General features: G+C 44.9%; 2 protein-coding genes across 2 annotated transcripts in view; both read right to left on the bottom strand.

Annotated features, from left to right (window-relative positions):
• TRPM6 (transient receptor potential cation channel subfamily M member 6) overlaps nucleotides 1–13,391 on the bottom strand; it is a 113,758-nt gene extending 100,367 nt beyond the window's left edge. The window contains exon 1 of the mRNA XM_071801836.1: nucleotides 13,124–13,391. The gene's annotated coding sequence lies outside the window, so the exon portion shown is untranslated. The remainder of the gene's footprint in view (nucleotides 1–13,123) is intronic.
• Nucleotides 13,392–15,931: 2,540 nt separating this feature from the next.
• CZH9orf40 (chromosome Z C9orf40 homolog) lies at nucleotides 15,932–22,357 on the bottom strand. Its single transcript, XM_065860508.2, has 2 exons — nucleotides 21,948–22,357; nucleotides 15,932–17,248 (listed from the first exon to the last, which is right to left on the bottom strand). The coding sequence occupies exons 1-2, from the start codon at nucleotides 22,278–22,280 to the stop codon at nucleotides 17,090–17,092; spliced, it is 492 nt and encodes a 163-aa protein (XP_065716580.1). The 5' UTR covers nucleotides 22,281–22,357; the 3' UTR covers nucleotides 15,932–17,089.
• Between the last annotated feature and the right edge of the window lie 140 nt (nucleotides 22,358–22,497).

Raw genomic sequence — 22,497 nt, 5'->3', positions numbered from 1 at the left:
AATAAAAGTTGTTTTGGACTCTGTTGTCCCTTAAATCAGCCTCGGGGTGCCTCCGTGACAATTTTGGCGCAGCGAGCAGGGTATCAGAGATGGAGGAATTATTTAGAGGGTTGAGTAATATTTCTGCAGCAACTTGGCATCTCGTAGTGTGTTTCCTTCTGGCCGTTTGCTTTAACTTAGCGCGGGATGTGCGTAAACTTGACTTCCAAATAGAGGAAGAGGTTTTGCGGCAAAACAAACGCGCGGGCTTTTTGAGCGAACGCCCCTTCGCCCCCCCGCTTCTCGACACTGGAAACAGTGTTGATGAAATAGAGAGGATGCGCGACCTCTCATTGAAATGGAGACGTATACGTGCTTTGTTTGTGTTGCCTCGTGTGCCGAGGGTGATCGGATATTGTTGGATGCTTCCCCACCCTCTACCGAGGGATCCGGTACTGGTGGCGCTGCGACCGGTCCGTGGGAGCCTTGGTGGGTTCGCTATAGCTGGCCGCTCCCTTCCCGACCGGCCGGTCCCGATTGCCCATCGCAGTCGAGACCGCGACCTGTCCCTAGCCGCGGTGCCCAGACGGTCCCTCCCCCGTACCGGCAGCTCGGAGGTTCCGGCTTAGCAAAGCCCGACCTCGGGAGTGCCGGCGACCGCCCCGGGACTGGCGGCGCGAAACGGGGCAGCCTGAAAGAGCCGCTAGAAATACATATCCGGTACGGGCGTGACCCAAAAAACGGAGGCGAACTTCCCCCCGTAAAGCTTCTACCGCCTGTCCGCACACCTCCTCCCGGCTGGCCCCCCCCACCATTTCTGGCATCCAAGTGCTGGTGGTGTGGGGCGAGGCAGCTCGACCTCGCGGGAGCTGGCAGGCAAACACCTTCCCCGGGTTGGCCGCCTCCCCCTCCTCGCTGCGGGCGGGTGCGCCCCCCCACTCTTTCAAAATGAAGAAAAAAAGCCGCGGCTTGTGACCAGCAACCCCACCCCGGCTCAGTGCTCTCTCTGAGGTTCAGAGGCAGCTCGCATTAGGACCCGGCAATAGGCCTCAGCACTGCTGCTTACTAAAAGTAGCTGCTAACATTACTTGCTATCAGAAAATTAACCGGCACTCCACTGCAGCTGAGTGGGGCATTATGGAGGCCATTAATGATTTTGATAAAGAGTCAGTAATGGGGTGGACTCGATGAAGACCTGCCCCCAAAACAAAAGGTCCAGGAGATATTTTCTGCTCAGAACCTTCTGACCTAGTTCAACATGTTATTCCACAAAGGTAGTTTAAGCATACACAGTGCAGGCTGGTGAATGAAACATTTTGACCTTAGATGAAAACAAAGGGGAAATACAGGAAAGTGCTTGGGGACAGTCACTCTGGGTTTTGATCAGCTGTAGTATTGAATCAAACATCCTAGTCTGGTGTGTTTGCAGTCAGTGGATTTTGTTGGCTTCTTTACATGTTCTGTCTAGCAAAAAATCCAAACTACCGTGAGGCTGTCATATGTAATCAGATACTCTTCCTTGCTTATTGTCTAAGGTCATGACAGCTTTGCATAATGGAGCATCCTCCAAATACCTGTCAACCAGCTAGCTATATCCATGAAACAGTACAGGTTTTTTGGACTGAGCTGTGGACTAAAATTAATTGAATAGCTGATCCACCCTATCACCCCAAAGAGAACTATTCCCTGTCTCCCTGCTTTGAACTGAGCACAGTTTCAAGATTCACAAGGCATATATTTAATTTGATTGCCAACATTAGAGTCCTGGCTCATGTTTGGTGGTAGATTTAACCATAAGACACACTGCGAGTGTCTTCAATAAGCTGTCAGGAGCAGGAAACCCTAAGCACAGGGTGTGTTAGTTCATTTCCCACTGTTTCTCAGCTCAATGCATTAGCACAGGCCATGGTTGGTGATGGTTCATATTAATTCAACAGGCTAAAAATTTCAGCAGCGCACGAGCTGGATATTTGTCCATCTCTGTTTGTCAGCAACAGGGAGGACAAGCTAGGATGTTGTCCTTCAGTATTGTGGCACTGCTGTCTTATTTTTTGTAATGCAAAAAATGAAAGCCCGGTTCCAAAGGAACCGAGGTCTGTTTTTGTGTTTCCTTGCAGGGCAAAGGACAATGACGGGGTGGAAGAGGATCCAGATGCCTTGGAAACGAAACGACATCAGCAATGACGGGGTGGAAAGAGATCCTGCTATCACCAGCAAGGGTTGGAAGAGGATCCAGCTAACACTACCAAGCCATTCAGAAGGAAGGCAGTCACAGGAATGGAAACACTAACAAACTGTGACTGATGCTGGGACTCAATAATTACCTTGGGCAATTGTTGATTGTTCTAATTATTTCAATTCTATTGTTGATTGTTATTAATAACTGTGTTGCAGGAGTAAGTCAACCCATGAGGTACGGTGATCCACAGTGGACATTAAGGCTCACCGGCAGAAGTGTCCCCTTTTTACTTTGGAGGCAAGAGGTGACTGCACCACCACTCCAAAGTATCAGACCATGACTGTAGTCACGGGTTGGATTGTGGCAGAATGCAAACCCCCCTCTCTCCCCCCCCTCCTTCAGTATGGAGGCAGTAGGCACATCTCCCTCTCTCTGCTACTTGAAGCTAACAGCTTCTTTTGTTTGGCCCAGAGCACACTGGCCAGGGCCATTAGGAGAAGGGATTGCCGAGGCGCCAGTGAGCCGCTGGGCGCCTGTGACCAGTGTGGGGGATGTTTGGAGGCTTCAGGGGCACCCCACACACGGTGTGGGGGTGCAGAGAAGCTTCTAGAATGCCTACAGTCAGGTCTGATCAGCCAGTATAAAAACGGGACTCTCTCGTCGAGACGGGGCCCATTGTCGCCGGTCTCTCGGAGCACGAGCTGAAGATGCTGCTGCCGAGACCCCGCCTCCCCGGGATGGAGACCCCGCTTGCCTTGCCGCCACGGGTGTGAGTAAAACCCCTCGCAGGATTGCGAGTATATTTATCCTTTCCGTGCACATATGCACGTGTAACTTCCCGTGCTTAATACAAGCACGTATAAAATTATTTCCTCGCACAATCGCGAGTGTAACTTTATTCCGTGCACATTTGCACGCGTACTTTAAATTATTTCCTCGCACAATCGCGAGTGTATTATAAATTATTTCCTCACACAATCGCGAGTGTATTTTCCTCCCGTGCTTCCACATAAGCACGTGTAGTATTCCGTGCACATTCGCACGTGTAAGTAAATGAACCCTCACAGAATTGCGAGTGTATTATAAATTTACCCTCGCAGAATCGCGAGCGTACACTTTACCTTTATCTCTTTAAGAATAATCCCGCACTGTGTTCAGGCAAGTGTGTACTCCTCTGGGACTCGGGGGTGGTTCCGGCATTGTTTTGGGTGAAGCCACGTGCATGCACTCTGTGGACCGCCTGTTGTACCAGTTGCTGCCCCTTAATAATTTTCCTCAACTGATACCCGAACCTATATTTAAGTCACTTTTGGAGTGCTAAAACCCTGTTTAATAAAAGTTGTTTTGGACTCTGTTGTCCCTTAAATTAGCCTCGGGGTGCCTCCGTGACAGTAACTAAACAGTAACACCTCAAGTATGTTCTAAGTTTCTGACTGGCCTTTCTCAAACATTAACACAATCCCTGCTTCTGAGAATAAAAAGCCTTAAGGGTTTTATAGAATAGTCTTGTGGAACACTGCTTCTCTCCAGTTTGCTCTGTCATTCACAGAACCAGAGAATAGTGGAATGTCCTGAATTGGAAGGGACCCACAAGGATCATTGAGTCCAACTCCTGTCCCTGCATATGACAACCCCACAGTTCACACCATGTGTCTGAGGGTGTTGTCCAGTCTCTTCTTGAACACTGTCAGGCTTGGGGCTGTGACACCTCCCTGAGGAGCCCATTCCAGTGCTCCACCACCCTCTGGGTGAAGAACCTTTCCCTAATGTCCAACCTAATCCCCCCCAGCCACATCTTCCTGCCATTCCCTCAGGGTCACTGAAGGGAAGAGTTTGACACCTGCCCCTCCTCCTCCCCTTGTGAGGAAGCTGTAGCCATCATGAGGTCTCCTCTCAGTCTCCTCCAGACTGAACAAACCAAGTGACTTTAGCCGCTCCTCATACGGCTTCCCCTCCAAAGCCTTCAATAACTTCACAGCCCTCTTCTAGACACCCTACAGTAGCTTTATATCCTTTTTATCCTGTGTTGCCCAGACCTGCACACAGTGCTCCAGGTGAGGCCACACCAGTGCAGAGCAGAGCAGGACAATCACATCCCTCACCCAGCTGGCAATGCTGTGCTTGATGCACGCAGGACACGGGTGGCCCTCTTGGCTGCCAGGGCACTGCTGGCTCATGTTCAACTTGCTGTCAACCAGAACCCCCAGATCCCTCTCCACAGAGCTGCTTTCCAGCATCTCATCCCCCAGTCTGTATGTACAGCCAGGGTTGCTGTGTCCCAGGTGCAAAATCTGGCACTTGCCCTTGTTGAACTTCATGGGTGATTGCCCAGTTCTCCAATTTGTCCAGATCCCTCTGCAGGGCCTCTCTGCCCTCAAGAGTGTCAACAGTTCCTCCCAATTTAGTGTCATCGGTGGACTTATTTAGTATTCCCTCAAGTCCTGTGTCTAACTCATTTATGAAGACACTGAAGAGTGCTGGCCCTAAGATGGATCCCTGCAGAATCCCGCTAGGGACTGGTCACCAGCCTGACATTACCCCATTTACTAGAACCCTTTGAGCCTGGCCCATCAGCCAATTGCTCACCCACTGCATTGCGTGTTTATCCAGCTGTGTGCTGGGCATCTTGTCCAGGAAGATACTGTGAGAGACAGTATGAAAGGCTTTACTGAAATCCAAATGATCACATCGACAGACTTCCCTTGGCCAGCTAAGTGGGCAACCCTGTCACAGAAAGAAATTAAGTTGGTCAGGCAAGACCTCATGAACCTGTGCTGGCTGGGACCAATGACTGCATTGTCTTTCAGGTGTTTTTCGATAACTCTCAGAACAATCTTCTCTACGATTTTGCCAGGCACAGAAGTGAGGCTGACAGGCCTGTAGTTACCAGGGTCAGCCCTGTTGCCCTTCTTATAGATTAGGACGTTTGCCAGCTTCCAGTCATCTGGGACCTCTCCAGATTCCCAAGAGTGTTGAAAAATCACAGATAGTTCTTTAAGTACCCTTGGATGAATCCCTTCAGGCTGCATCAACTTGCAGGGATCTAGCTGGAGTAGCAAAACCTGTACAGTTCCAGATTCATTGGGAGTTTATTGTTCTTGCAGCCATGTTTTTCTAACCCAGGGTTATGGGGGCCCCCAGGTCCATCATCAGTGTTGAAGACTGAGGTGAAGAAAGCATTAAAAGTCTCAGCTTTGTCTATGTCCCTGTTAATAAGGTGACCATGCTCCTCAAGGAATGGGCCAATGTTACTTCTAGTTTGCCTTTTGCCATTAATATATTTTAAAAAGCCTTTTTTATTGTCTTTCACAGTAGCAGCCAGCTTCAATTCTTATTGTACTTTGGAAGCACGAATTTCCTCCCTACAGTGGTGAGCAGCATCCCTGTAGCCCCTCCATGTTGCCTGACCTTGCTTCCACTGATCATATAATTTTTTTTTTCACCATAGTTCAAGAAGAAGATCCCTGCTCAACCAAGCTGGCTTTTTGCCTTGCCTGCTAGATTTTTGGCATTTTGGAATTGCCTGATCCAGTGCTTTTAGTAGGTGGCACTTAAAAAGGGATGAACACTGATGGACCCCAATGCCTTCAAAAGCTTCTCTCAGGGAACCTTACTAAGTATTTCTAGTCTGCTCTCCTCATATCTACTGTTAAGGCCTTGCTGGCGGTTTTCCTCCCATTAGCAAAGATTTTGAACCTGACTGCTTTGTCTTTGCCATGGCCAAGGGAGCCACCAGTCACCACTTCACCCACAAGACCCTCTCTGTTAGTGAGAATCAAATCTAGGAAGGCCTCTTTCCTGGTCAGTTCCCTTAATATCTGCACCAAGAAGTTATCATCCAGATGCTTTAGGAATCTTCTTAGACCTGTTTGTGCCAGCTGTATGATATTCCCAGTTGACATCTAGCAATCTGAAGTCTCCCATAAGGACAAGGGCAGATGACTTGGAGGCTTCGCTTAGTTCATTAAAGAATAACTCATCAGTGTCATCATCCTGGCTGTGTGGCCTATAGTAGACACCCACAACAATATCCGCTTTGTCTGTTCCTTGATCCCTACCCAGAGGCTCTCAACTTTGCCATCGCAAACCACCAGCTCTGTGCATTCCAGCCCCTCTGCTACATACAGTGCCACCCCCCATCTGTCCTGCCCTGCCTGCACCTTCTGAACAGCCTGTAACCATCCATCATGGATCACCAGTCACAGGATTCATCCCACCATTCCTTGTATCCCTCAGACTGGTTAACAGATTTTTCATATGTGTCATCTTTCAGGGTCCTCCTAGAAGATGACCTCTGACTTGTCAGCTTCCTGGCCTGAGTCAAATGCTTCAGGGATACTTTCTCCAGATGTGACACCAGAGATTTCAAATCTTCAGTTTAAAGCAATTTTAAAAATCTGTTATTTTCTTTCCCTCCTTTCTTCATACCAGATAAAATACGTCTTTCTCACAGAGGTATAATTGTGAGGATGGAGGTTTGTGTTACTATTGACACTCAAAGACATGCCAAAGCAAATGCTTCAAGCTTTAGATGAGACAAACAGAAAAAACCCTGCTTGAGATTGAAAAAAAAGAACCTTATCCACGTGACCTCTTTATTTTGAGCTAACTTAAAGTTATTTATCTAAAAATTGAGGGTGAAACAGTGATGAATATACAGGGAGCACCATGCTTCACACAGAAAGAAAGAGCTCTGTCCTTTACTGAACCATGCCTGGAGGCAAGAGGAAAACCTGAAGACATTTATTAGGATATCAGTCAAGTACACTGAGTGCAGATGCTCTCAGAGCAAAACTCATCTGCAGAAGACTTAAAGCAATGATAGATGATCCAGTGTAAGAGGATGGGGCCATTTGCAGGGACTAGTATTGTCCCTGGCCAGTCTTCGAAAAGCAGAGGGCAGCTGAAGGCACATCCGTGTTCATGTGACACTGTATCTTCAAGATACAATTGCTGACTGACCTGCGGGGGAGCCTAAAACACTTGGCTGTTGGGCTTCACAGCCTGTCCTAGCAATTGTGAGGTTTGGACAAAGGCTCCTCATCTGGCACAGCCTGATGGCAAGGCCACGGTGCAAGAGGCAAGTTGACCACATGGATTCACCCTGTGGGCTGGATCTGGTCTGCAGGGCACCGCATCAACCACTCTCCGCTGAAAACAGCAGGCAGGCAACCACAGGCAGAAGTACCACATAAAAATATCGAGATGCAAGCGTCAGCTCGGCAAGGTGCTGTTATGATTACTGTTGCTTTCAGGCTGAGTTTTCAGGAGCTATCTAGATGACAGACACACAGCATATTGTGAACCTTCAAACTGGTTAACTTAGCTGTTTGTTTCTGGCTGCTTAGGTTTCACCTTTAGGTACCTAGATTTGTAAGAAGAAAGCAAAGTAAATTTAAGCTTCCTTCTACTCAACAAATTAAGAAGTTTAATTTGTATTTCTTCCCTGCACAAATCATCCCTTTCTACAACCACATTCTGCTGCTATGACCCAGTGTCTTGGCCTTTACATAATTTCATACCAATGTGGTTGCTAATTGTTATACTGTGTTTTTAAAATTGTAGTTTTTTACATTAAAGAAATCTGTATCCACAACTGAAATAATTATCTTAAATGCTTACCTCTTATATGAAAACACCTAGTGTATTTTTTTTTTCTGAGGAGAAGCTGACCACCCTGAGAGGAAATGAGTCTGGTTGCATCCTTGGCTCAAAGTGATGTGACTGATGATTTTTTAAAAAATATTTCATGTGATCAGATAGACCTTACTTTTTAATGAAAACACAGTAAAAATACAGTTAATTGTTTTCTTAACTACTTAAGACAAAAAACAAGGACCTGTTCTTGTAAACACTAATAGTTACTGCTCATTACTGTGAGCTGTCTTGAAAGCACACATCTTCTATAGCGTGAGTACACTGGATTTGCAGAACCATAAGTTAGAACACATCTTGAGAAGCCAAATTCCAGTACGCTAACCTGTAGAAAAGCAGTACCATTGAAGTACAGAGACCTTCGAAATCATAGGTTTAAAAGACAAAGTGTTTCTAATTTTCCTTACTGAAAATCTAATAATGCACTATTATCACTCTTTTAAGTAAATTATAAACACTGGTAATCACCATATAATGTGGTCTAAGGAGTTTGAATGTTTTGATTGCTAAACTCATTGAAATGACTGGCCTTTATAAATTAGCAATTCTGGCCTCACAATAACTCAAGACCAGCTGACCAAAGATAAAACAGAAATCTCAAAATGATTTGAGATTGGAGTAGTTAGCACTGACAAATCCAAGATACTCACAGATAAGCTGTACAACATAAACATGGGAGAAGGAAATGCATTGAAATGCTGGTACCAGAATCTGTCTCACAGCTCAAAATGAGAAATATACTGGGGAACTTATTCTACTTTTTATGCTATGTGCTGACATGAAAATGAGTGTGCCAGTAAGCTCTCTTAGTCCCTATTTGTTTGACTCTAAGGGACTCCATTGGCCAAGCTGTATCCTTAAAGCACTTTGGGCATACATGCGTTGTATGTATGGACTCTAAGGAAAAAAAAAAACCAACAATGTATTGGACAACAAAACCATCATAATTTCTCCCCGAAGCCTTGCATGTCATATAAATTAAGGCATAATGATATTTATGCTCCAAGTTTGATATTGCTATTGATATCACAGTATCACAGTATGTTTGGGATTGGAAGGGACCTCAAAAGATCATCTAGTCCAATCCCCCTGCTGGAGCAGGAACGCCTAGGTGAGGTCGCACAGGAATGTGTCCAGGCGGGCTTTGAATGTCTCCAGGGAAGGAGACTCCACAACCTCCCTGGGTAGCCTGTTCCAGTGCTCTGTTACCCTCACTGAGAAGAAGTTCTTTCTCAAATTTAAGTGGAACCTCTTGTGTTCCAGCTTGATCCCATTGCCCCTTGTCCTATCATTGTTTGCCACTGAGAAGAGCCTGACTCCATCCTCGTGGCACTCACCCTTTATATATTTATAAACATTAATAAGGTCACCCCTCAGTCTCCTCTTCTCCAAACTAAAGAGCCCCAGCTCCCTCAGCCTTTCTTCATAAGGGAGATGCTCCACTCCCTTAATCATCTTTGTTGCCCTACGCTGGACCCTCTCCAGCAGTTCCCTGTCCTTCTTGAACTGAGGGGCCCAGAACTGGACACAATATTCCAGATGGGGTCTCACCAGGGTGGAGTAGAGGGGAAGGAGGACCTCTCTCGATCTACTGACCACCCCCCTTGTAATACACCCAAGGATGCCATTAGCCTTCCTGGCCACAAGGGCACAGTGCTGGCTCATGGTCATCCTGTTGTCCACCAGGACCCCCAGGTCGCTTTCCCCTACACTGCTCTCTAATAGGTCATGCCCCAACCTATACTGGAACCTGGGGTTGTTCCTGCCCAGATGCAGGACTCTACACTTTCCCTTGTTAAATTCCATCAGGTTATCCCCCGCCCAACTCTCCAGCCTGTCCAGGTCCCGCTGGATGGCAGCACAGCCTTCTGGCGTGTCAGCCACTCCTCCCAGCTTAGTGTCATCAGCAAACTTGCCGATAGTACACTCAATTCCCTCGTCTAAATCATTAATGAATATATTGAATAATATTGGCCCCAGTACTGACCCCTGAGGCACTCCACTAGATACTGGCCTCCAACTGGACTCCGCACCATTGACCACCACTCTCTAGCTTCTCTCTTTAAGCCAGTTTGCAACCCACCTCACTACTCTATTGTCTAGACCACACCTCCTCAATTTAGCTGTGAGGATGCTGTGAGGGACTGTGTCAAAGGCTTTACTGAAGTCAAGGTAGACCACATCCACCGCTCTGCCACCATCCATCCACCTTGTTACATTCTCATAAAAGGCTATGAGGTTGGTCAAGCATGACTTACCCTTGGTAAAGCCATGCTGACTGCCCCTAATGACCCTCTTATCCCTGATGTGCCTTGAGATGGCACCAAGGATAAGCTGTTCCATTACTTTCCCAGGGACAGAGGTGAGGCTGACCGGTCTATAATTACCCGGGTCCTCCTTCTTGCCCTTTTTAAAGACTGGAGTGACATTTGCTTTCCTCCAATCCTCGGGCACCTCTCCCGTTTCCCAAGACTTGGCAAAAATGATGGAGAGCGGTCTAGCAGTGACTTCAGCCAGCTCCCTCAGCACCCGTGGATGGATCCCATCTGGACCCATGGATTTATGGACGTCCAGACTACTTAATTGTTCCCTAACCCAGTCCTCATCGACTAAGCAAACTCCTCCATTAACCTGGCTTCATCCGGGGTCTCAGGGGTACAGGGTTTCCCAGGACAGCCTCCAGCGGAGTAGACAGAGACAAAGGCGGCATTCAGCAATTCTGCCTTCTCTGTGTCTTCTGCCACCAGGGCACCCACCTCATTCATCAGTGGGCCTACATTGCCTCTGGTATTAGTTTTATCTGCTATGTATTTGAAAAAGTTCTTCTTGCTGTCCTTGACCCCTCTCGCCAGCTGTAATTCTAAGGAGGCCTTGGCTACCCTAGCTGCCTTCCTACATCCTCTAACAGCAGCCTTATATTCCTCCCAAGTGGCCAGTCCCTGCTTCCATGACCTGTAAACTCGCCTCTTCTGCTTGAGCATACCCAACAGATCCCTATTCAACCACACAGGCCTCCTGGCTCCCTTCCTCGACTTCCTACGTGTGGGGATGCTCTGATCCTGAGCATGGAAGAAGCAATCTCTGAATGCAATCCAGCTCTCTTGGGCCCCTTTTCCTTCAAGCAGTCTTGCCCATGGGATTTCCCCCAGCAATTGCTTGAAAAGGCCGAAATTAGCCCTGCCAAAGTCCAGGGTTGCAATTCTACTTGCTATTCTGTTCCTGCCACACGAGATGCTGAACTCCACCATCTCGTGGTCACTGCAACCCAGGCAGCCCTCAACCTTTACTGCTTCGACCAGACCCTCTTTGTTAGTGAGGATGAGATCCAGCAGTGCACCTCTCCTGGTCGGCTCCTCCACCATCTGCATGAGGAAGTTGTCATCAATGCACTGGAGGAACCTCCTGGACTGTGGCTGGCTGGCTGAATGGTCCTTCCAGCAAACGTCAGGGAAGTTAAAATCACCCACAACAACCAGGGCCTGTGACTGTGAGGCCACTCTCAGCTGCGCAGGCCACTCTCAGCTGCGTGTAAACACTTTTTGCTTGTTAGCCATACCTTCTCATATCATAGCCTGATATTTCATAATCATACTTGAGAAGTATTTTTATGGGTTCAATTTAAACAATGAAAAGCTGTCTTTGGTGTCTCTGTATTTGCACATTACACATTTGGAAATACAGGAGTTTGTCTGAAGTAGATTTTCCTCTTTTAAATCACAGGTTTCTCCAGTTTCTAAAAGGCTGAAGTAGGAAAATCATTACAGAATACATAGATGCAATATTTTGTGACTATTTGATAAAACAAAAAAATGCAGTTTACAACTGACAGTCATGACAGGATTCTGGTAGCGTACTTTATGCCAAAGTAGTTCTTACATTATAATTGCTTTTTATGCAATCAGAAGCAAAATTAGTTTGTTTAAATGCAAGGAAGTAAAAGAAACTGAAAGCAAGTTTTGCAGCTGTATGGGAATGTAGTGGAAGATTTGGTGAGGAAGTTGGTTAAATGTAAATAACGCTCAAGTGACTTGCAGCTGCCTGTAGAAAAAGCACGTACATCACACTAATGGTTTTACTGACCTTGTGTGCTTGATGAGTAGAATCTCTGTGTTAGACAACATAGGCCTGTGAGAAGCTCTAGGCACCTTATCACTTGTTTGAGATTCCTGCTTTGTTGTGAGAAAGAGCAGGAGGCTGCGCCTGCCTGAAGCCTTGAAATACAGGTGAGCTCAGCAGGCCCAGTGATATTCCAGCAGGGCTGAACTGACCAGCGCCTGCGTCCCCGCTGGTGTCACCTCTGCCTGGGAGCTCAGGTGTGGCTTCAGAGATCCCCCAGTAGAGAGGTAACTAAAATAAAACTTGCTCTTTGCAATGCATTCGTGGCCTCGGGCTCTTCTTGTGGTGTGCCTGCGTATGTGTACACAACAGTCTACAAGTTGAGGCATCAAAAGGAAATATCTGCTGTATAGCATCAGGCTTCAGAGAAAGGACATTTCACACTTAAAGTAGATCCAATGGAATGAATTATTGTGTTTTCCAATTTAATTGGAAGAGTACTGTGCACTGCTCAAATGAAGGACATGAGAAAATTCACCTGTGTTAGAAAATAGTGAATAGATGTGGTTCATTTCCAGTCATAGCTCTGCACAAAAAAGCTTTTCTCTGGCTCACACTTCACTGATGTTAGTACAATACTATTTCTGTTTACTTTTTCAGTTGCTTACTTGGTAAGCCACTTATTTCATCATATTCCAACCCAACCCCAGGTATTCACATAACTGGAAAAAGGGGTAATGTTTAGCCAGTCCATATCCCTTCTTTCAAAAATTCACTATTATAAAAGAAGACAAAACAAAACCAGGAAATCTACCACAATGATTCTTAAAATCAAAAGAAATTTACAAAAAAAACCTGACTTTGCCTTCATCCCCTGGGAATGATAACATTTCTATAGTAAGAAAACTATTTTTGCCTTCAGTAGTGAAAAAGTTATGATCTGTATGGCTTTCAAAGAAGAACTAGTAATGATTTTTAAGTCCTTTAAAGTGACTAATGCTGTGGGTTTTTTGACCAAGGGCATTTCAAATGTACTTGTGAGTTCACTTGCAAATTAAAATATACTGTGTGCTGCATCAACATCAAATTCTCTAATACAAAAAAGATTGAAATAGGAATTTTAAATACACAACCTTTAAATAAGAGTAATTGAAATACCCTATTTGAAATTTCCTCATACATTTCAAATACATTGTACCTATATACCAACATTTAAACACTACTTCATGAGTTGTCTTATTAATTAGCCCTTACCTTTTTCTTCCCCATATTTAATGAGTACATTTCAAGAAGCCTTCAGTGACTGATTGAGGTTTCCATCCAGTGCGCAATGAGATAAAGCTTGTTTCCAGTAACAAATGGAAATGGTGCTAAGAAGTAGTGACAACAAACTCCCATGTGTTAAATTGACAGCTTTTTTCTTTTTGGGGTGGGTGGGTGTGAAGAGAAACAAGAGCCAAAAATTCAACAAAATGTTTTTACTCCAATTATGCTGAAGACTTTGTGTCACCTTACAGTCAGGAACTTGTAACTTGATCTGCCTTTATGTATGTATCACAGTAAAGAAATGATTAACATTCATGATGTCACTGCTTAAATTTTCAGTAGCAGTTCAGAATAAAAGCATACACAAAACATTTTCCAGATTCACTGTAGTTTACTATGTACGTGTATTGCCACCTACAGTCAAGGTTATAACTGTACGCATGGAAATAATTAAGTCAGCACAAGCAGACCAGCTTTTTTGAAATGCTGCTTTGAACATAAGCTCTGCTATACCAAAAGATTGTGTTCAGTTTGGCATCTCTTACTGCAGCTGTCATCAGATGCTTTCACAAAAATACACAAGTTCCCCATAATGAACCTGCTGTAACCAGAACTAGCTGCCAAATGCTGGACAGTAATTATGTTTGGTGGCACCTGGAAGCATGTATTTGCACTTATTTTCTACACGAAGGATCTTGTGGATTTTCCAGCTCCCCATATATTAATACATAAGCATGGACTTTTAAAATGTCCATTAAATTACTGGCCTTGCCAACAGGAAAAAACATCAAGCAATAACTGTCAAAACAGTGAGGAACTTAATAAACTCACTGTTGATCATTATATTCAAATTATTGTAGATGTTGCTGTGCTGAAGATAGAGCCAACGCTGAAAATCCTGCTATGTGTCATCGTTCTCCTGGCCAACTATGCCTGCACTTATTTGCTACATTACTTCATCATCACCTGTCTTACATTACCCACTTTTTGTCTACTTCTGGCACAGTCTACCAAGACATGGTCAGCCATGCAGCCTGTTTTTCATAGTAGTTCTTCACTTCCCTGATTTGGACCGAGCTTTAAGCTTCTCCTGGAGGCTTATCTATCTTGGTAACTTGGTAACCACAAATACAGTCCAGGCCTTCAATTAACACAAATCAGACCATACAAAACAGGTCTCAAGTTTAGAATGAGACAGAAAATTTACAAAGCCAGACACGCAAGTAATACTACTTTGCTGTTCAAATCTGCTCTGAAACATATTTAACTCCAGCATTTCAGTTCTCATTAGTATGCCCATACCCTTACTGTGCTGCTTCCAGATGCAACAGCCTGGGTAATACCCGATGATCTCTGTTGGTATGCTAGACATTTTCTTACTCTTGTAACACTGGTTCTTCTTTTTATAGAGGTACGGTTTAGAGAAAAGGAAACTCCAGGTTACCTAGAGGGAATTACACAGGTTTTTTGCTGTAAGCTTATCAAATGAAGGTCATAAGTTGGCTGGTACTTTGCTACTTCTGAGTTGTCTCAGAATTTCAAAGTAACATTTTATTCTCACTGGATATGAGTGCACATGCAAATCAAAACCTCTTAAGCTTACTTATAGTTTATGTACAGCCCTTCAACAAGAGCTCTCGTGTTAAAGTCAAGACCAGTGTTTTGGTAGCCCCCAGTGATATAAGACATCTGGAGACATCAGACACTGATCCAGGACATGTCTTGACCACACCTTTTGACAACTCTAATGCAAAGGTTATGGAACCTATCAGGACTCCAATTTACCTTGCCCAGCCTTATGTATAACCCAAACTCTCAGACTAATTTCAAAATGTTTTACAAAGCTTTTAGATTTGCCTTTATTTGCAGATTAATGGAAAAAAAAAATCATCTCAGCAACTGCTGTGGAAGTAGCTGTAACATTCCAGCCCATAACCCAGAGCCCATGACTGGAAAAAGTAAACAAGAAAGTGCCAGTCTACTGCATAAATTGCAAATAAACATACGGCCTATAACACTGTGCAAGCTTAATTTGTTTTCAAGGGCTTATTTATTTTGTGATAGAATACCTCAATTTTATACTTTAAAGACAATAATAAAATCTGTCTTGTGAATATAGCACAGAGAGATTTTAATGTTAAAATGCAGTCTGTTGCTAGGACATACCTCCTCTGCATGAAGCTCAGAGAAGATTTTAAGTGAGTAAAGTATATCTCCAAAGATACCACAAAATACTGGATCCTGAGAATACCAGATGGTGTGACACACCGTAAAACCCACAAATATAGGGTAAAAGAAAATCTAAACAAATAAATAAATGAATTTCTTCACTTACTTGGTTTGGTTGTAGAAAACACAAAACAGCAGTTGCATTCTTGCCAGAATAGGAGCTTGTTTTTAAAAACATTTTTACAGTACCTCCTAAGACAAGTTGATGTGTTTGGACTTAAAAAATTAGAATTAAAAATGTGTGAGAAAAATAAATTGTTTAAATATGTATTCAGATATCTGACAGCAGGTACAAGCACATCCAAACAAGTGCCACGAAATGCCTGTCACTAAGGCACCTCCTTTCTTCTGAGGGTACTAAGAGACCCTAACAATCTAAACCAATATGCAAAGAACACACACAGATGCTTACAGCAGAAATACTGAAAAAAGTTACCAAATCACAGTTTACTAATGTTTTATAAGAAAGCTGACAAACTGAGAAAAGACTTAATAAAAAGACAAAGTTATAGAAATAACGATCCCAAGATATAAAGTCAGGAACTTCACACAGTAATAGTCACAAAGTTTTCAGATACACACAGGCAAAACTTTATTGTTCATTAGCAGAGATATTATTAAAAAAATAAACAAAATAACAAAACAACACAAGCTGCCTTCTTCAATAATTCCAGCGAGAATACAGTGTTTTCTAACCTTAAAGACAAATCACATTTGCAAAGTCTGACATTCTGCTCATACAGCTTCAGTCTATTATTGAAGATAAGGATTTCTAATTGTACTTCAACTTGTAAATAAATTACAAAGACAAGCATGAAGTTTGTCATTCACAGCAAAAAACACTAATTCAATGAACTTCTGTAAAAATTTTTTGCAAGATTCATGGTCTCTACAAAAGCTACACCTCAGGCAGTTAAGTTTGAAAAGTGTGTGTGGTACTTTTATATTGCATTAAGTTCCCTTGACACATCTGTGCACACCCGCCATTTCAATGCTACCGTTAAGAGTTAACACCACAAAGAACAGCATTAACTTGAGAATGGACCAAAAACCTAGAAACTCACAGCCCACTGGTTTGGGTAAAGTGAAAAGGAGGTGGTGAAATAACTTCTTCACAATGAGAATGTGAAAAACTTTCAGAGCAGTGTCAGCTTACAGAAAAGAAGATCCCCTTTTCCTTCCCCCTCCCTGCCACACTTGGTTTTGGTTTGCATAGAAAAGGGAATGTTTTGTCTGGTTTGGTAGGCTCTTATTTTTTGGTTGAGCTATTACACAGAAAAAAACCCCACACTAAAAATCACTACAGTTTGTGTGCTTTTATGATAAATATTTCACTTTTGGGTACCACAGTTACGTCTTTTTGTTCAGGACAGGCAAAACAATTTTCCATTTCCTTTTGACATGTAACATATCCACCTGTTTCTTCTAAGTGTATTCCAAAGTTTTACTTTTCTGTAGTATTCTTTTAGTCTGTCTCAATGTTTTCAAGCATTCTTGCTAGACATCATAGCATCCTCCACACTGTGAACCTCCAGACAGCTTACTATTAAGCACCCAATAGTGATTATCCCCTCCACTCAGGCAATTCAGAGCTGCTTTCACAGACTGACATAACACTGTTTTTTCAAGAAGGCAGAAGCATGCTTATTTTTCTCCCAAGTACAAAAACCTGAATCCCAATGGAAACAAGTTTCCTGCAAGTAGATGTACAACTGAAACAATTGATCAGGTCTCCATTTCAGTCTCCATGGTATCAGTCCTTGAAGGAGTTTTAGCTTCTGGTGGAGTCTCTCCATGTAGGTTCTGAACATCAGACAAATCAATAGTAGGCAATGGTGCTCTCCAGTACAGGAATGAGTTATACTGACAGAATTCTTCTGCTTGCTTTGAAAAGAGACAAAAAGGCAAAAAACCATTAACATGTATCACACCAATACAAAGTAATAAAAAGAAACTTTTGTAAAAGAAACTGAAACAAGGAAGAGTTACTCAGCTGTTCTGTTATTAACTGTTCTTACCATTTTATACAGAGGATTTCTAAGGAAAATATAGAAAATCTCAACCAAATGATAATTTACTTTTCATAGAATAGAATCACACAATCTTTTAGGTTGAAAGAGACCCTCTAGATCATCAACTGCAACCATAACCTGACTCTAGCACTAAACCATGTCCCTGAGAACCTTATCTAAACACCTTTCAAACACCTCCAGGGATGGTGACTCAACCACATTCCTGGGCAGCCTGTTCCAATGACTGACAACCCTTTCTGTGAGGAATTATGCCAATCTAAACCTTCCCTGGCATAACTTGAGACCACTTCCCCTTGTACTGTCTCTTCACTTGCTACTTGGGAGGACAGACCAACATCCTCCATGCTACAACCTCCTTTCAGGTAGTTGTAGACAGTGATGTCGACAGCCTGATGTCCTCAGCCTCCATTACTAGAGGCTAAAGAGTCCCAGTTCCCTCAGCTGCTCCTCACAAGACTTGTGCTCCAGGCCTCTCACCAGCTTCATTGCCCTTCTCTGCACTCTCTTCACCACCTCAATGTCTTTCTTGCCATGAGAGGCCCAAAACTGAACACAGGATTCAAGGTGGGGCCTCACCAGCACTGAGTACAGTGGCACAATCACTTTTCCAGTCCTGCTGGCCACACTGTTCCTGATACAAGCCAGGATGCTGTTGGCCTTTTTGGCCACCTGGGCACACCGCTGGCTCATGTTCAGATGGCTGTCAGTCAACACCCCCAGATCCCTCTCTGCCAGGCAGCTTTCCAGCCACTGTTCGCCAAGCCTGTAGTGCTGCCTGGGGTTGTTGTGACCCAAACGCAGGACTGAGCACCTGGCCTTGCTGAACCTCCGACAACTGGCCTCAGCCCAATGATCCAGCTGGCCCAGATCCCTCTGTATGGCCTTCCTACCCTGCAGTAGATCAACACTCCCACCCTACTTGGTGTCATCCTCAAAGTTACTACGGGTGCACTCAATGCCCTCATCCAGATCATTGATAAAGAGATTAAACAGAACTGGCCCCACTACTGAGCCCTGGGGAACACCACTTGTGACCATCCACCAACTGGATTTGGCTCCATTCACCACAAGTCTTGGGGCCCGGCCAAACAGCTAGTTCTTTACCCATCACACAGTACACCCATGCAAGCCATGACCTACCAGTTTCTCCAGGAGAATGGTGTGGGATACGGTGTCAAAGACTTTACTGAAATCTAACTACACAACATCCACAGACTTTTCGTCATCTACTAGGTGGGTCACCTTGTCATAGAAGATCAGGTTGGTCAAGCAGGACCTGGTTTTCATAAACCCATGTTGATTGGACCTGATCACATACGGTTTTCTTATATGTGCCATGTGATGTCACTCAGGATGATCTGCTCCATGGCCTTCCTGACACCAAGGTCAGACTGACAGGCCTGTAGTTCCCCGGATCCTCTTTCCAGCCCTTCTTGTAGATGGGTGTCATATTTGCCAACTTCCTGTCATCTGGGGCCTCCCCGGTTAGCCAGGACCGCTGATAAATAATAGAAAGTGGCTTTGTGATCACCTCCACCAGCTCCCTCAGCACCCTTCTGTGTATCCTGTCTGGCCCCACAGACTTGTGAGTGTTCAAGTAGTGTAGCAGGTCACTTCCCCTTGGAGTACTGGGGCTTAATTCTGCTCCGCATTCCTGTCTTCTGGCTCTGGGGGCTGGGTACCTGAAGTACAGCTGTTCTGGGTATTAAAGACTGAGGCAGAGGAGGCATTTGGTACCTCAGCCTTTCCCTCATCTTCTGTCACTATGTTTCCCCCTGACATCCATCAGGGGATGGAGATTCTCCTTAGCCCTCCTTTTGTTGTTCATGTATTTATGGAAACATTTCTTGTTGCCTTTTACAGCAGTAAACAGGCTCAGCTCTAGCTGGGTTTTGGCCCTTCTGATTTTCTCCCTGCATAACCTCACAGTATACTTGTATTCCTCTTCAGTAGCCTGACCATCCTTCCAAAGGTTATAAATGCTCTTTTTATTCCCAAGTTCCAGCCACATCTCTCTATTCAGCCAGGCTGGCCTTCTTCCACGCCAGCTTGCCTCTGGCACACAGGGACAGCCTGCTCCTGAGCCTCCAAGATTACCTTCTGAAGAGCAACCAGCCTTCCTGGACTCGTTTGTCTTCAGGACTGTCTCCCAAGGGACTCCGCCAACCAGCCTCCTAAACAGATCCAAGTCTGCCCTTCAGAAGTTCAAGGCAGCAGTTCTGCTGACTACCCTTCTAACTTCCCCAAAGATAGAAAATTCAGTCATTTCATTATCACTATGCCCAAGGTGACCTCCAACCAACAAGTTGCCCACAAGTCCTTCTCTATTTAAAAACTACACATCCAGTGGGGCTCCTTCCCTAGTAGGCTCACTAACCAGCTGTGTTTTGTCTTTTCAAATATTCCTGCAAATAACTACTGTACAACCTCTGGGAAATACTTCCATAACTCCATCAATTTCTTCAACTTGCAACCTTTGCACAAAACAGTATTATAAGACTTGTGCAATTATTGGACTTCGCATACAAAAACTGTTCACTGCTTTTTCTTCTCACTGGTATGCAGATTTCATGCACATTTAGAACCTGGTATTCAGAAAAATGCATTTGGCTATTTCACATCAACTCAGAGGATGACACTTGCAGGAAAAGTCAACTATTGAGTAGTATTTCTACCACATTCCATTTCTTTTCTGTATCTACATTTTCTACTCAAGAATACATGAGAAAAATGAAAATCTCTTCTAGGGGCAGGGTGGGAAAAGTTTCAGAACTGGTAAGCAGTAGATGAAAACTTATCTATTACAATGTAATTGAAATTGCTTGTAACTTTAACAAAAACAGTGTGAAATGAACACTAGCCTGATCGTGCTTATTATTACTGTAATGAACTACACATGGCACAAAACAGCAAAGAATAATCCCAACCTACAGATCTATTTTCAAAAAGGTACAAAAACTATCATCAGATACATCTTCATGAAAGATTTAAAACATACAGGTAGAACACACAAAAGACGGAAGAAACACCTCTTGCTTGCAGTTAACCAAGCTTCACTTTAAAGCAAAAATATTTTATAGAATACTGTACTTATGGAAACAACCTGTTAAAAACACAGTCTTACAAAAATATTGTATAGAGACAAATACTCTTCACTGTGTGAAATCCAAGGGGCTTATTGGCTTCCTACCACCGCTAAAGCTTACAAAATTATGCCTAATAACCCTAGGTATAAGAATTCAGCATCGTATCCGTGATGGAGCAAAACTGTTCTGTATAGTTTTCTCCATTTGTTTAATATGCTTTGCTTCAGAAGATGCTTGTTTGCTCTTGAAAAATGAAAGATATGCTTGTGTTTAAAAGGCATAGCTTAAAAAGGATGTATAATTTCCATAGGACAGAATTTTTTGCTCAACTACTTTGTGCCTTAATTCTACCACCCACCACCAAACAAAAAAAACCACCACAAAAACACAAAAACAAAGAAAACAAACAAAACCCCCTCCAACAACCAAACATGAAAACATCTAAAGGCACAGCCTGAGAAAGAAAAGCCACAACTTTCTTTACAGATCATAGAAAGGCGTTATACTATCGAAGACCCCAACTTTTCAAAACCACAGTCTAAAAGTAGAGTTCAAAGTCTATCTGATTTGATTATACTTCCAGCAACATCTGTATCACTGGGTTAAATACTTTGGTCTTATTGAAAAGGTTCCAGTGGGAGGAATGGTGAGTTTACATATATCACAATTCTAGGCAGGCACCAAATTTGACCTATCACCTTCTTTTTTTTTTTTTTTTCTAAGAAGAAAAGTTTCTTAGTACCATGTCTTGTCTTCTGGCCTGTTGTGTAAAATGTGGTCAAGGCCATGGAGAAGAATGTACGTTATACAAAGACAATTAGAAGCGTCAGGAGTTAACTGTGTATTTCAATTATATCCTGATCATGAAATAACTGATCCTCTTCACTTGACCACTGCCCTCACTAGACGTTTTGGTTAAAAGATAGCTCTGATATCGCTACTAAACGCCCACCCCGAACAAAAATTTTAAAAAGTAAGTTGTCAGATATAGTAGGAAGCCTGATATGCAACCTCAAACAACAGAGTCACCATCAAAATAAACTCCTCAGGCTTCCGCCATACTTTAGGATGGGAATGTGGCTGAAGATACGAGTAACTAAAGCGAACTCCAGACAGGCTGTTTCCCATCAGTTTTTCCATAGGGGAAAAAAAAAAAAAAAAAAAGCTAGAAATGCTACTTCATTGCCTCGGGATAAGGAAAACAGAAAAAAAGCACTGCAGCCCACGACCGACTAACAGCGCTAGGCACAGCACGGGCTCGGGGCCGGGGCCGGGGCCGGGGACTCTGTCCGCACGTCCCACTAAGCCTCCCCGGGACACACGCGCCCCGGCGGCCCCACGGTAGCGCTTCGACTGCCACCAGCACCGCCGGCGACTTTCCCTCCCCGGAGGCGAGCAGCCCGGGCCCGCCCACCGCGGTATCCGCCCCGGAAGTCTCCCGCGGTCCCAGCCCCGCCGCGTTACCTCAGCAACAGGGGCCCGTTCTTTGCCCCGGTCACCGGCGCGTCCCTCCGCCGTTTGCTCGTCCTGGGGCACCGCGGGCCCGACGCGCCGCCGCCGCCTGGCCCCCGCGTCCTCCTGCTCCCCGCGGGGGCTGCTCCCCCGCAGCCCAGGCCGCTTGCCCGGCGGCGCCTCCACCTCCTCCAGCTTCCGCTTCGGGGCGGCGGGGCTCGCGGCCGCCGCTTCGCCCCGGGGGCGCCGCTCGGGCGCGGCAGCGCGGGCGGGCGACGGCGGCTCGCGCAGGAGGCGTTTGGAGGGCACGTGACACACTAACGGCTCCCCGCGCCGCTTGGCCATGAGGGGCTGAACACCGGCGCCCCCACGGAGCGCGCGTCTCCCGCCGCGCACGCACCGCCGCCACGCGAGAAACGGCGCATGCGCCGCCCGCGCCGTGCTGGCCCCACGGCCCATAGGGGGCGGGGCCGCTGGGGGCGGGGTCGCTTTCCCGCCCTCGCGGTCCGTAACGCCGCCGCGCTCAGGCACGGATGAGGCACCCAAAACTACATCTCACCCG

Source organism: Patagioenas fasciata, chromosome Z (genome assembly GCF_037038585.1).
Source record: "Patagioenas fasciata isolate bPatFas1 chromosome Z, bPatFas1.hap1, whole genome shotgun sequence".
Lineage (NCBI taxonomy): Eukaryota > Metazoa > Chordata > Aves > Columbiformes > Columbidae > Patagioenas > Patagioenas fasciata.
The sequence above is the reverse complement of the archived record's forward strand: the minus strand, read 5'-3'. Positions and strand labels throughout refer to the sequence as shown.